The sequence below is a fragment of the Cydia splendana genome, chromosome Z (assembly GCF_910591565.1).
Source record: "Cydia splendana chromosome Z, ilCydSple1.2, whole genome shotgun sequence".
NCBI classification, from domain to species: domain Eukaryota; kingdom Metazoa; phylum Arthropoda; class Insecta; order Lepidoptera; family Tortricidae; genus Cydia; species Cydia splendana.
This window is the reverse complement of record NC_085987.1, coordinates 48522325-48538349: the sequence shown is the minus strand read 5'-3', so window position 1 is coordinate 48538349 and position 16025 is coordinate 48522325. Positions and strand designations below refer to the sequence as shown.

The 16025-nt window shown below is 39.5% G+C and overlaps 2 protein-coding genes and 2 long non-coding RNA genes across 4 annotated transcripts in view; 3 read left to right on the top strand and 1 right to left on the bottom strand.

Moving 5' to 3' along the window:
- Nucleotides 1–8202, bottom strand: part of LOC134804145 (type II inositol 3,4-bisphosphate 4-phosphatase) — a 48915-nt gene extending 40713 nt beyond the window's left edge. The window contains exon 1 of the mRNA XM_063777090.1: nucleotides 8083–8202. Within this exon, the coding sequence (XP_063633160.1) occupies nucleotides 8083–8200 (118 nt within the window). The 5' untranslated portion in view covers nucleotides 8201–8202. The remainder of the gene's footprint in view (nucleotides 1–8082) is intronic.
- The window catches only part of LOC134804155 (uncharacterized), a 431198-nt gene that overhangs the window by 200231 nt on the left and 214942 nt on the right, over nucleotides 1–16025 (top strand). The gene's annotated exons all lie outside the window — the stretch shown is intronic.
- LOC134804161 (uncharacterized) overlaps nucleotides 1–16025 on the top strand; it is a 292314-nt gene that overhangs the window by 76979 nt on the left and 199310 nt on the right. The window lies entirely within an intron of this gene.
- LOC134804044 (importin-7) overlaps nucleotides 11806–16025 on the top strand; it is a 48248-nt gene continuing 44028 nt past the window's right edge. The window contains exon 1 of the mRNA XM_063776922.1: nucleotides 11806–12009. Within this exon, the coding sequence (XP_063632992.1) occupies nucleotides 11926–12009 (84 nt within the window). The 5' untranslated portion in view covers nucleotides 11806–11925. The remainder of the gene's footprint in view (nucleotides 12010–16025) is intronic.

Here is a 16025-nt window from a genome sequence, read left to right as displayed (position 1 = left end):
GGACTTGTAGAGAATCAAATTTCCTACAATTTTTGTCCTTACGGTTTTACTGTAAAATCAAAAATGGCCAAGTTATAAATCCAAGAACTGATTATTCACGTATAGGGTCGGTTTTTTGGATATAATGACTGGACTATATCTAACCTGGTTTTCAACAGAAGGACATGCTGCCACGATCCTCAACACTGAGGGAGCGACTGGACAAGAAGAATGTACTGTTCGCCAAGCCGTATATATACTGTTTGATCAAGATGTTAGCTTTATAGCGTTGGAGCTTGTATATGTATAAGTTAACACTTGCAGAGTAAAAGTCTTAGTACAGTCGACGTCAAAGACATATCATATGTTTACATTTTTCGCCTTATAACTTGGAGTAAGGTGCAAAAGTGTAAACATATCTTTGACGTCGACTGTACTACGACAGAGGTCAGAAAATGGTGGCTTGCGAGCCGCATGCGGCTCTTTGGAGGTACAATTTCGGCTTTTTAAGTCACTCATAAAATTGACACTTGAGCCTTTTTGCCTCCGTAAAACCGGGCTATGATATTTATTTTATGATTCAACGGATCTGCTTGACAACGTATAAAGGAGTTAACTTGGGGGCAAACGAGTACACGAATCACCTGATGGTAAGTGATTAGAGTTAACCCAGGGGGGTGTCACTACGCAGTTTAGGTACATTTGGCCGGCGCACCTCCCAGGCAGGGCAGGCGTATGGCAGTGCAGGCCGCTCGGCTCACACGATAGTCGTGTCACGTGGCGCTCGCGCAAAGAAGATTCAAGGTTCGTGCGCGGTTATAAGTTTCAATGTTGTTGCAGGCAGCGAGTATAGGTATAATTTTATACCTAAATCTGACTTTTGTGAAGGAGTGAATTTTCTGTACGGTAGTACTATTAGTTATTCTGTGGTTTAACCAAGAAAAGTCTTCAACGATATTGATAACACACGCAGTGCAAGTGTTTATTTTAAAGTCAAAATTCTATGAAATTATAACGTATAAATAACACTGACACTGCGTGTCTTAAAGACTAATCTACTATTATTATTATTTATTTCCAAATATGCAAGTTTACAGTTCTAGACCAAAGCACTTACATACTACAATAATTAACATTAAATTACATTATATTAATACATGCATGTCACAGAATAATTCAAACCTTATTTCTAAAATATATACAGCCATATTATTAAATTACATTATAAATAATTTGCGAGTTAACATTATAAGAAATCATTAATTTTATTTTATATAAGTAAGTCAAATATAATACCATCATAATAATATATAAATCATGTCAAGTTTTAATTAATTGCCTACCTATATAGCTCTGCAATTGCCAAGATACAGCCTAACACGTCTCACGAAAACACCCATACTGTCGTGGAATATATCTGCATCAGCAACCTGCATGTACAGATTGTTCAGCAGCAGAAGTGCTCTACGCGTGGGAGCATTATCACCCCGTCGAGTGCGCGCAACGCTCCGCGCGAACGGGTGCGGGCGTCGCCGCGGCTCCACCGCAGCGCCACCTCCGCGCTTTAGAATGGGGACGTGCAGTTCTATCTGCCCCAACACACTCGGATTGTCAACTCTATAATTTAGAAGCTGGTAGTAGTGTACTATGAGCAGCAACTTCCTTCTCAATTCCAGAGTGTCCAACCCTACCATAGCCGAAACAAATAGTGACGGATACATATAGGGGTAGTATCCATATTTACGTCTGTATATAAACCTAGCAAATTTGCGTTGTATTTTCTCTATATTTAGGATATATTTTGATTCATGGGGATCCCAAACTATAGCGCCAAATTCCAGTCTGCTGCGAACGTATGCATTGTAAAGCCTTATGGCAACATTAGGATTAGGAAACTGGTATGCCATCCTCATGATAAATCCGAGTGTTTTGCTCGACTTCAGACATATGGTAGTGATATGTTGCCGGAAGTTAAGTTCCCTGTCAAGCGTTAGTCCAAGGTCACAAATCTCTGTGACGCGCTCCAATCGGATACCATGCAGAGTGTACGATGCATTTATCGGCTTGCGGATTCTGTTAAAAGTGATAGTTTTACATTTGGAGACATTAAAATGTAATTTATTGACTTCACTCCATTTAGCCACCGCATCTATATCACGCTGCAGCGCCTCACAGTCGCTTGCTTCGCTAACACTCAGGAAGAGTTTGAGGTCGTCTGCAAACAATAAACACTTGGCAGTGGCTACAACGTCCGGCAGGTCATTTATCATGATCATGAATTGTGTCGGGCCTAAGGTGCTTCCTTGGCTCACTCCGGATCGGGTGAAGTACGGCTTTGACTCGCATCCAGCAACCTTGACCACCTGAGACCGATCCCTTAAGTAGCTTGCGAAGAATTTAAGAAGCTTTGGCGAGAAACCTAGGGAAGAACACTTCTGCAAGAGGATGTCATTATCAACAAGGTCAAACGCCTTCTTAAAATCAAAATACGCCGCGTCGACCTGGCGGCCCGAGTCCATCTCTGCAGCGGCATAGTCCACAAAAACTGTGTGGTTGGTGGAAGTCGAGCGTCCCCTACGGAACCCGTGCTGGCCGTTAGCAAGCTGGGTAGAAATCTGATGACTAATTTGACAGTCTATCATCGATTCAAAAAGCTTGCCAAAGACAGACAGGACCGCTATGGGTCTATACGTTTCTACTTCCGTACTTGAACCACTCTTAGGTACAGGAGTGACTCTAGATTTCTTCCATACCCCAGGATAGACTGCATATTTCAACGCTAAGTTGTAAATATGCAAGAGCGGATCCTCTAAAGCGGATATGCAGTCCTTTGCGAGATATGGGGGAATACCATCGAGACCTGCCGAACTGCGTGACTTAAGTCGTCTAACAGCCTTTCGCAATTCTACGGCGTCCACAACATCTACAGTGACCCGTGCCGCCTCAGACTCTGCATTACTCACTGCCTGCATTGCGTCTGCATCGTCAAGTTGCGGCTCGTCATCATGGAACACCGAGCTAAAGTAGTCAGCAAAAGCATTTGCGGCTGCTTGTCCCGACACCTTCTCACCCTCATAGGTAAATTCCGTCGTCTGACTCCTATTCTTTCGCTTGCTCTTTACATAATTCCAGAACCTCGATGGATCTTCAGTAATGTCCTTCTCAAGCTTTCGGAGGTATTGCTGGTAGGCATTGTCGATGAGGAATTTAACACGGCCTCTATAGTAGCGGTATAGTTCTCGATTGAAATCTATCCCCATCTCTTTAAACTTTCGAAAATGAAAATATTTTTTTTGGATGTTGTGGATTATTTCCGGTGTGTACCATGATGGGTATACATAGCGCTTTGGGGCAGCCTGCTTTTTCAACGGTACACAATTACTAATACATTCATTTAGCTTTGCGTAAAACAATTCAGTAGCAGTATCCACACATTGTGTACTGAGAACCTCACTCCAGTTTATACTTGCTATGCTCGAATATAGTGTCCTAAAATCAGCCTTACGAAAATTCCATGGTGGGTTATCGATAGCATTTACTGGTAGGGGAGGGCATGGCAGTTGCTCGTACTTGCCCCGACGCAGTGCTAATGTTGCCTCGAGTGGCGGATGATATGCGTCTGGGGGCACCAGGGCATCCACTTCCCCCGTTACACTCACATTTTGCAGCCCAGGCCCGCTCAGTATCAAGTCTAAAACTCCACCATGCTCGTTAGCTATGTTATTATGCTGATACAAGTTCCCAAATTCTAAAAAGGACTGAAACTGTGTCTTGGCAACTGCACTGCACGAGTTTAAATTAAAGTCACCTACAATTAGTATATCTAAATCAGAATATTTACACATTATATTTTCCAGGCAGTTTAAAACTTGCAAATATTGGTCATCTTTATAATTGGGCGGCAAATATACCACACAAAAAATGAATTTTAGATTTTTCCATTCTATTATGGCTGTTAACAATTCCATGTCGTCAGTTTGTCCGTTGACATTACTGACTAAGCGTACAGAGTAACAATTTCGCACAGCCAGCAGAACCCCTCCCCACCCGACATCGCCAGCGCGATCACGCCTGAGCACGACATATCCTGTGGGAAACAGTTCCGCGTCACTTACGGAGCTAGTCAGAAATGTCTCGGTCAAAGCAATTATTTCCGATGGGCATGTAAGTATGTTTTTATAAAAAGTGCTAGTTTTAGAGCGTAACCCTCGGACATTCTGATAAAAAACAGATACATTTTTAAACTTTACGCGTCTATTCAACTTTACTGTAGTCTCGAAATTTACGAAAGTTATTACGCCATGGCTTGATGCAGATATTTTTAGCCCAATTATCAGTCTCCATGACTTGTTCTTCTAAAGTCGATGGGACCCCTATCTTGAAAGAGGCATATTTGCCCCGTGCTTTCAGTTCTTCCACGGTGCAGTCATTACTTTCGCAGATATTGATCAAGTGCGTATGCACCTGCTCTTGAGTAGTACCCAGCTTAACATAGTACAAGTGCAGGTAAGTCCATCGTTCCGCCGCCTCTAGGGAGCATGTGGTTCCTGGAACAGCTGTTCCACGCCGGATACTTGGAAGCGATGTGCGACGTCTCTCACTCTTCGTGTCAGTCTTATTCGCCTGTGTGTCTAGTATTTGTGTTGCATCGTTGACTTGCACGGTCGCCTCAAGAAATTCGCCTGACTGCTGGGCTGGACGTCGTTGACCCGCTGTTTGCTGGTTTCTCGACGGTTTAGCTGGTTTAGCTGGCGCTCCTTTGGTGGCCTTGGTTACGTCAGCGTCTTTCCCTCTACCCCCTTTCTTTGAGGGGTTAGGCTGTGCAAACGAAGCCTGTGTTTTACCGCTAACAGCATCCATCGTGGAGGTCTTTTTGATAGCTGCTGTTGCCGGCCATGTTAGAGAAGAAGCTGAAGCTGCCGTATCTTTGGAATCTTCTGGATCACTACTACTGGTGGTATTTGTATTTGGGACTGTCTTCAATGCAGAAGTGCAAGGCTCGGCGTCTAGTGTCCTAGTGTTTTATGTCTTGGTCTAACTCTACCTAACGTCACCCATGGACACCTCCAGAGGGGTTGGGGATGGGAGTACGCACATTTATTGAAAGTGTGTAGGTCGTATCGGTCGGTATAGAGCAGTGGTGGGCAAAGTACGGCCCGCGGGCCAGCTCTGGATTTTATCCGGCCCGCCGCCGATCCTATGAAATAATTAATATATGTCATTGGCCCACGATTATCGCAAATCAAAATAAATTCTGGCCCTCCTCTTAAATTTCTTAAACTTTCTGGGCCCCCAATGAGAAATACGTTTCCAGTAACAAAATAGTATAGTTATTCAGTATGTTCAATTCACTCCTCAAGAGTATGGTCAGACAATAAAATCACCTGTATTTGTATTTATTTAACTTTTTCTATTTTTTTTATGTCGAAAACTTAATCGAAATCTGTGGGATGGATAGAATAGAATAGAATATGTTTTATTGACAAAGGAAAACGATCTTACAGACACATGATAGTACTAGAGGGCTTAAGGCGATATTTGTATCGAAAGCTGAATTTTATGCAGAAAGCAAGCCGCTTTAAGCGCGGAGTGATACTAGGGACCAATATGAATGATTTCATCCGAGGAAACACAAATTTCATCCACTAGAATTCAAGATGGCGGATAGCCACAAAACGGCTGCACCGATTTTAGTAATTGATATATCAATCAATTTGTATTTACACCTGTAATTGAAAAAAATATATATGACATATTTAAGAAATTAAAGATGTCGGCCGAATATTAAAAAAATTGTGATTTTTTTATTTTATTTTAAATGTTCTATGATATGGTCACATATTCTTAAATTTAAATGAAACTCTCTCTCTCTCTCTCTCTCTCTCTCTCTCTCTCTCTCTCTCTCTCTCTCTCTCTCTCTCTCTCTCTCTCTCTCTCTCTCTCTCTCTCTCTCTCTCTCTCTCTCTCTCTCTCTCTCTCTCTCTCTCTCCCTCCCTCCCTCCCTCCCTCCCTCCCTCCCTCCCTGCCTCCCTGCCTCCCTGCCTCCCTGCCTCCCTGCCTCCCTGCCTCCCTGCCTCCCTGCCTCCCTGCCTCCCTGCCTCCCTGCCTCTCTGCCTCCCTGCCTCCCTGCCTCCCTGCCTCCCTGCCTCCCTGCCTCCCTGCCTCCCTGCCTCCCTCCCTCCGTGCCTCCGTGCCTCCCTGCCTCCCTGCCTCCCTGCCTCCCTGCCTCCCTGCCTCCCTGCCTCCCTGCCTCCCTGCCTCCCTGCCTCCCTGCCTCCCTCCTTAAAAACCATCATCCTTTATTTTCAAACGTAAAGAAAGGGCAGAAATAGTACATTACTACAGAGGCCGGGACGAAAGGGGTTGCCGGCCGAAGACATATAGACGGATAGGTCTGAGCGCGGGCATCCCCATTTCCCGCCGAGGTATGTATAGTGCTTTTCTCAAACATGCAATGAAATAAATAAAATAAAAAATCCACGAAACCCAAATTTTATTTATAGAATAAACTAAAAGTAAAGTACACCCAAAATATAACCAACACGTACCTATATCATTATCACGCGTATGTTTTACATGAGTCGTGTATTTTTACTACCCGTATAATTTCATGTATCTTTGATTTTTTCGCCTTGTATCCGTCTGACTGTCGTTTTCGTCACATAAGTTTACATAGTCTTTCTTGTTGATATCATGTTTCACATACATCGTTGCTTTATGCACGGAGTAAATAAGTATAATTTCCAGTGTTGACGAATTTGTAGTTACATTCATTTAAAATATGCCACAAAACTGTTTCTAATAAACTGTAAGCCATTTTTCTTAGTTTCTCAAATAATAAAATTGCCATAAGCAACCATATACATACTTCGTCTTTGACTTGGCGGCAGAGGCAGCAAGTTATTAAAATCAATTCTGCTTACGCTGCCAATTCCAACGCCTACGATTACAATTAATATTAATTTCATTATTTCGTCGGAACTCATATTAAAGTCAAAAAATCAACAACGCACCATAAATCCAATAAAACAGAATGAATATTTTTCAACTTTACCTCCATAACAATTTAAAAAATATAACTACGCGTGTTTGAGTAGACCTTTTTACCGCTAACGTTTAGATGAAATGTTTTAAATGTTTTTATTTGTGTAGTTAAATTTATAATTTAAAATTATAAAATTATAGAATGTATTATTTATTAAGTTCATGTTGATTTTATACAAATAAAACTGCAAATTATAGCAAACATTGTTTTTTGTTTTTTTTTTATAGGCGTAGTGGCAGAGTGTCATTACGAACCATAAAGCAAATACTGCCTCTAGTTGTTTTTAATCGATGAATGCCACGATGCCGTGTCACAAATATCTGTGAAATGAAAATTAAAAAAGAGGACTTTGCCGGCCTAGGCCTGCAAGATGTGTATGAAATTCCATTAACGACCTTTTGTCCTAGCCCAGAGTGTTTTAGACTTATGTTCATTGTTGTTTTATTTGCTCAGATGTGTTTCAAGGTAGTTGTATTAATATTAGTTTAACATATATTTATTTATTATTTATTTAAGCCTTTATTTTTCCTTAAATAGTTTTTCGTAGTAAAGGTTTCTAATATATTGTTGTAATTTTTACTATATTAAGGACCCCTGTCGGGTATAGGCCTCCTCCATATCTTTCCACCTTTCTCTGTCTTTAGCCTTGATTAGCCAATTTTGTCCGGCTGTGGCTATGATATCCCTGGACCATCTTGTTATGGGTCTTCCCGCCTTCCTTTTGCCATGGGATCCTGGCCACTTTGTGACTTTGTTGGTCCATCTGTCATCTGTCAATGTTCCCATGTGGCCGGCCCATCTCCATTTCTGTTTCAGCACAGTTTAACATATCATATTTTATTTACCTTTGACAGGCTGCTCATCAAATTGTATGATGTAACATTAAATGTATTTATTCATTAACAAAGCAATATTAAACAAACATAATATAACTAAGTACAATAACCTAAAGGTAAAAGTTAGACCCTGTTTAAATTCCCTATATAGCACACACAGAATGTTACACCACAAGTTATGCTGTGTTGAGTTTTAATGGAAAGAGAAGCATAATATCTCACCTTCAGATCTCCGAAAGAAACCATCTTGTCTCTCTCTGAAGGTCAACACTCCTTCTTTATCGAAGTTCTGCGACGTCTGGGACGCCAGCGCCTGCAGCTCCTGCTTGTTGAACCTCATTCTGCCCCTCCCCCCCTACCCACCCACACTTCACTTCTAATACATCATTCTACAACCAAAATACTGATCAACAACCTAATGGGTGCCGAGCACACGCCCAACCGCATTTCGTATTATTCACAATAAACAACAAAATTTAGCACAATATTTTATAATACACTTGTAATTTGGCAATGAGAAGATTTAGAACTCAAAACATGTTGGAAGATGTTTAAATTCTTATAGCTAGGAAAATGTATGTTTTAATTTATTGTTTTATGAATACTCTAATTTAGATAAATGTCAGTTTTATCACAGATTTTTTTCCCGAATTAGGAATCGTGCACATCTCAAGGAAAGAAATACAGGAGAGAGTTAAAAAAATATCAAAATATTGTATCGGGATATTCGGGATATTTTCAAGATGAAAAATTTGACATTTAGTATCTATCTACTTTTTGTATTTTAAAATTCTTCACAAGTACAAGCACAAGCACTAACTTAATCAGCCACTGATAAAAAACAATGCTGGTTGTTCATTGTCCCACATTGGCCCCATACGCACGAGAGCTTAAAAAGCATCATTTTAAAATAAAACCCGACGTTGGCACTTTTTTAATGGTGATTTATTTGTGTTTGAACATGTATATTTTGAACATGTATAATAGTGATAAGGTGAGCCTTAAGATGGTCAAGCAAATCTTGTCAGTAGAAAAAGGCGCGAAATTCAAATTTTCTATGAGACGATATCCCGTCACGCCTACATTTTTCAAATTTGCCGCCTTTTTCTACTGACAAGATCTGCTTGACCAAATTATAGTTTATGTACGATTAAAATGTGAAACCACCTTGCTGTGACCTGTGGCCACGTCGATATAAGTCATGTCGATAATTTATTGACATTTCTTGCAATTTTAATTTTACTTGAAAAGTTTAACGATATCTAAAATGAACAAAAAACGCTTTTATTATTTATCGTGGTTACCAGATGACGATTTTTATCGTCACGCCCCAGCAGGGAACGAAGGGAAAGTTCAGATTTTTAATTACAATAATTCAAACGCTTTTTTAACACGAATTGAAAAAGCTCCCGTGCGAATGGGGGCTTAGGAGCATTTAAAACTTTGTATAAAATCGGTTATTCTCGATTAATTTATACAATAATCGAAAAAAGTCAAATGTAGGTGCATGGCTATGGTTAATTTACATCAAATTATTTTATTTTAAACGTCATACTTCTATGACATTATGACATATAAATAACACTAGCACTGCGTAGACGTGTGCGCCGATTAAAAAACGATCGGCGGCGGCGTTTGCCGAAAAATCGGCGGCGGCGGCGTGTTTTCGGCGTGAAATCGGCGTGACCTTGACTTTCAGGTTTCTAAAGAAAAATCATTAATCTGTCGTTTTTCTTGAAAATTTTGATTAATCCAGGTTTCTGGTAAGTGAACAACGTAATCTACGTATAGTTTTGAATAGGTTTTGAGTAAAATAGGGTTTGTAAATGAATATAGGAATTATAGGATAGGTATAATTACTTGATTTTCCTAGTAACTGGCTTGTATTAAGGGGTTACCTGGTCCCAAAGACTGTCGATCCGATCTGTATCTCTCTGTAACTCCCGTTTGTCATACTATACTGGCTTATCTTCAAATATCCTAGACATAGTGGACTGCTTCTCTTTAATGGTTTTCTTGTCGTACAAGCACCAGCCTCAGTGAGAATTATCTTCTTCTTTCTCGTTTTCTCATTGCTGACCACATGTAATTTGTGTCAAATTCGTGCGGTCATAAGCCGTGTAGACTGCCGCCAGCTATCGACCATCTCACACATGCTCCACTCTGAGCACGTTTGCCATTCATTGGGCCTAAATTCATAATATGTTTCGCCACATCATGCGTTGGAAATCGCATAATATGTCCGAAGAAAGATCTTGTGGAAACCAGAGTGGCGATATTAAGCTATTTTAGAATTAAGGGGTTTGTTCTTCTAGCTGTCCTAGGTATAAGCGTCATCTTTTTGAGGCTCAGCGTTTCGGCACCATACTGCAATATAGGAAAGACGAGAACTCGTGCCATCAAGATATACAAACTTGCTCGCTTTTTCGTAATCTCCGAGTGCGTCGGTAACTCGGGAGTACGTTTGCCCTGTCTACAACCATTACTTTGGTCTTACAATGGTTGATCTTAAGACCACTCTAGAACTTTCAACTTCAATTTTCTTCAGAAGAGCCGCCATTTCGATGTATTTCTTGTTGTTATTCCCGTAAGCCAGTCGAAAATAGTACAAGCAAGGTTGATGATCGCAACGCAACATTAGCTAGTTAGTTTTCCTTTTCTGTTGCTCCTTGAGGTTCCATGGTACATGAGCCCTGTGTTTTATTTTATTTGCCTAGTTAATTGCAATGTATAAGCATTTTCATGACATAGCATTCTTACTTCGTATGTAAGGTAAAGGCATAAATATTAATAGTTGAATGTGAATACACAATTTACAGGAAAAAATCCTACTTCATATAATGACGTCATCTTTCTTGACGCTGAACACTAAGGATTACTCAGTTACTTTAATTGGTGTGTCAAATAGTTTGTGTAACTGGCTATTCTGTTTCATTTAATAATAATTAATATATATTTGTGAACTGTAACATATACATATAATACACAAAAATCCAAATATCAAGTTAAAATAGCTGATTAACAACACTCAAGGTCACGCCGATTTCACGCCGATCATATATCGGCGGCGGCGGCGTGGCAAAAAAGCCCGGCGGCGGCGGCGCGCCGGCGCGGCGCACACGTCTAGCACTGCGTGGGCTATCAAAATCGCTGCAGACTTTTCTTGGTCTAACTTTAGTTATTTGTTTTACAAGTGGGCAACGTTGTTGTTTAACCTCGTGCTAATTGCTAGCCGAGCAAGCGAAAGATTCCAAAATTTAACGACGAGCGTTGCGAGTGATGCGAAAAATGGAATCTTGAGCGTTTAGGGTTGTGCTGATATTTCGAGCGTTTGAGCGAGAGTGTAGAGTCAATCTTGCAGATCTGCGAACTATATACAGAAAAGCCTACCGCGAACCACGTTTGACGTGTTGCCTTTCTGTCACACTTTCGTAGTATGGAGTGTAGAAGTAGTTAGTGTAGCTCTACCTTCCATATTAAGCCCCCTCCAGACCGCGAAGAGAACGCGAGTGTGGAGTCGATTTCGCTGTGTGCGAAAATCGACTCCACACTTGCGTTCGTGGCTTCGCCCGCGATTCACGCGCATAGTCTGCAGGGGGCTTTACGTAGGAATTTAATTTACCTCGGGCCCATACCCTACCAACCAGTCCCAACATTGCCAACAATGTTTGACGGTTGGATAATATTTTTCTCGTGAACAGCAATCATTAAGGATCGTTCAGATTTAACCCCAAGTGTACTGATTTTCACTAGACAGCTAACATTTGACTAACATAATCCCTCGAAATATCCTCGATATCAAACTGAACGTTAAATTAATTGGCATGATCGTTTTATTGTGAAATAATTATTTGGTATACTTTTGGTTTAATTGATCATGAATGAATTTTATCTTATGTTGTTTCACAGTTGCTAATATTCAATGGTATCCGAACGGTGTCTCATTAGTCACGTGACCAACAGACAATCGACAATCTGTCTTTTTTACTCCACGCCCCTGGCGGCAGTCCATGCCTCCAGTAGAGAAATATTATATTTGGGAAGTAATATAGTTTAAACCGCAAAATGGACACAAGGAAGCTGATCGAAATTTTGCGCGCCACCATTGACCCTAACCAGAGGGCGCAGGCGGAGGAGCAGTTATCCCAGGTACAGATTTATTGCATCCATCATGTCATCCATGTGGTTGAGAAATTTGCAAACCGACCAAATATCAAAGCCCCCCGTATTGGAACGAATCCTAATGTGCTGGGGGCTCTTCGATTGGAAGAGATGTTTCTAGACATGCCGCGCTGGGTCGCTTTTCAGAAGCATGTTTTCGCGTTTTACGCGAATTAATTGTTTTTATTCAGAAACCGGGTTCGGTTTTCGCGTATTCTTGGATGATTTTGCGAAATCATTTGTTTATTTTTGTATATTTAGGGATATCTTTGTTCGCAACCTGAAAGTGTCATGATTAGTTTTTTTATTGCTTTTATTGCATTCTACTTGGGCTATAAATAGATAAATATTCAATGTGCAGGTTGAGAATTGGTTAACAATACGCGGTAGCTCTGTGGAATGATTGTAGAGACCGTCTAAATACAGTTCTGGGGGACAGATTCACTATGAACCGAAATGTTTATTTATATTAGTTTAGTTTATTGATCTCTCAATACAATTTTCATAGTTAATGTAAAAGAATACAGAAGCAATTACTTATCGTTATCGTATAGCGATCGTCAGGATACAAAACAAAGCAAATAATTAAATCACAATTGATGATATAATACAATGGTATACAGGGTGTCTCATTTAAATCGGTCAGTATGGGAAAGTCTGAAACTATAAGACGTACGAAGATCTGTTCTTAGGAACCATGTCATCGATTTTAATAAGTAGAAAAACTGCATTCATACATTTAAAAAAAACCTGGACTCAGCTCGGGAATCAACCCGGTTTTTTTTGAAAAAAAAAATAAAATAAAATAGCCTTTTATTTCGACTTTAAATTTTTAAATGCTACAGTTTTGTCATTTTATTTTATTTTATTATTGTTTTTGGGATGTATTCAAGCGATTTGCTTAAATTTTTTAAATAGTGTTCTTTATTTAGGTATGCATTGATACTCAAAAAACGAATACCAGTTGTCATATAAAAAAAAAGGAAAAATAAATAAAACATTTTTTTTATGTTGTTGTGAAGTAGTGACACCTCTAATTTATTATTCTAGTTTTGGCATTTTACTCTTAAATACGACATCCTGATAAGAAATCGCAAACAGAATCGAAAAGTTTGTATACTACATTGAAAAACACAGATTGAGAACAGAACTTGACCACACACATAGCAAATTTTTGACAGGAAGTACCGTTTGGAAAAATTTGATATTTAGGCCAGTAGTAGGCCAATGTCTGGCCTAGAACTAGAAAAAAAAATTAGAGGTGTCACTACTTCACAACAACATAAAAAAATGTTTTATTTTTGTTTTATTTATTTTTCTTTTTTTTTATATGACAACTGGTATTCATTTTTTGAGTATCGATGCATATCTAAATAAAGACCACTATTTAAAAAATTGAAGCAAATCGCTTGAATACATCCCGAAAAACAATACATTAAAGAAAAATAATAATAAAATCATAGGTCAAAAACTGTCACTAGTAGGATGTTGATACTCAGCAAAAATATCCTTCACCAAAAGAGGTACTCACAAAAAAAACCTGAATCAAATTGACTTAAGGGCCAACTTACTATGGAAAACCGACTATGGCCTTTGATATGGAGTAGTAGACAATGATATATGCCTATATTGCCTATGCTCAATATATGTACAACATTAAACAAATGAAATGTTATGTATGAGTTTCATACAGAGTAACTGCCTCTCAACTATGTTAAATGTCTGTCTAAGCTAACATTGCGCCAACTTGTGAGGAGTGTCATTATAAACATAATATTTTCATAAAAAATTAACTAAAAAATAACATGATCCCATTCTGTCATTGAAAATGGCATGCAATGTTAGCCTGGTCTGACCTGAACATTCCTGTTAAATTATGTAAGGGCACTAACCACTGGCTGTAATGTAACCCGTAACGTAATGTAATGTAACAGTTTCACAATGGTTTTTTTTTGTCCCATGCTGTTTTCAATCACAAGCTACAGATTTTTTTATTGATTTCCATTTTCAACTTACATTATTAGACGACCGGTCTGGCTTAGTGACCCCGCCTGTGAAGCAGATGGTCCTGGGTTTGAATCCTGGTAAGGGCATTTACGTCACCCTAGGCCCGTAAGTGGGATTTTCTTCCCACGGGACGGGAAGAAAATCTCACTTCCTGGCCAAGGCAAGACGTAAAACTTTATACAAACCACGGGCGGTAAATGGAAAGCCCCAGATCGCATATTTATGGCCCTCACTTTCGGTTCGGGCCACAAACACCTGCGATCTGGAGCATTTACGAATTTACCTCCCTAGGTATGTAATGTACTATTATTTGTGTGATGAACACAGATATTTGTTCCTGAGTCATGGGTGTTTTCTATGTATTTAAGCATTTATAAATATGTATATATTATATATATCGTTGCTAAATACCCACAACACAAGCCTTATTGAGCATAGTAGTGGGACTTAGTTAATTTGTGTAATAATGTCCTATTAATTAATTTATTTATTATCTTGAACACAGGGGTACCAGATATTAGCAATTAAAAAAAACGATTTATTTGTCCGTGAACTATTCAGTACAAGTTACAGATTTCTTTCCTGGAATTACTTTTTGAGCGTTCTCAAGACAAAACTTACACTTCATTTTGTATTTTTAGAATTAGAAAGAACTCTGCAGAAATTTACATGAAGTTCTTAATACGGTACTTATATGGTAAAATTTTGTAGAGATTATTTAATTATAATAGTACATAAAGTGCCCGATAAAATTCCTTCTAATCTTCTTCCTCTTTCTTAATCTTAAAATAAGTAGGTATAGAATCTCGTTTTATGAGGGCCCAGTAAAATCGTGTCACATTTTCTGCTCAGATAATGATGATGATGTCCACGCCGTGTCCTTTGACCTCGCCGACGGCTAAGGACGAATTCGGGCTAAAAGATAGAGACGGTCGGACAAAACCCGATGGAACCGAGGTTCACCAGGTGAAGGTCGCGATACCATTTCAACATTACTGCTTATTATCAAGCATTCATAAGAAGATTCTTATTAAATCAAATATCATTTATTTCCAGGCAACTGAAGCCTTACAAAGTAACATACATACAATAATAAAAATCTTGAAAAAAATAACATATTGGCGACACAGGTTTCTGTTCCGTCACTCGTTCTGGTGTAGGATTCGTTCCCACTAGTGATCCAAAAGACTCGAGCCCTGTTAGCTCTTTTTTTAGGGCTCGCCTGATTTCTTGACACCTAAAAGCTTCGAGCAACACCGGCTTCCGACACATCGGAAGGGAGGGGCCCAAGCGATATCTCACCGTACAAATCTTTCTGCCATTTTTCGCGGGGGGAAAGGTGCACACAGTCGCACTTCTCACACACTTACATACAAAATCCAATCTGTAATGACGACACAAAACATAGAAAATGACACACGTCAAAGACAAATCTTGCAAACCTCGATCTCTTTGTGTACGGACGAGTGACAAGTGTCACAACACGCACACTAACACATTTTCGTTGAAGTATGTTATTGTATTCTGAGAGATGAGAAGTCGGATTTGTCGCTCGACCGATCCGCAATTTGTACTGAGCGAGCAAAATCGATAAATCCAACAATTACATGAGACTAAAATATAATAATTGTGTTTGAATGTAATTAAACGTATGATATGTAAAAAAAAATATTACATGTGAAATGTAACACTTTCTTTTTGTAAATTTGATGTCCCCGACTTCTTTTTATAACAAAAAACCGAGCAAACAGGCATTTTTGTGCAGCAGTGTTCACGCGCGCGTCTGGACTCGGTCTAGTGAAAAATCCAAGTGCAACTAGTTTTATTACCCGCGCTAGATTAGATTGACGCGCTAATCTTGTACCTCGGCAGAGGGGAAATAGTGCGAATGCCGCCTCCCTTCCGTGTTGCTCGAAGCCTAAAAGGCTAAAAGCCTATTTTACTAAAGAAATAAAAAAGGCTTTTAGCCTTTTAGGCGTCAAGAGATGAGACGAGCC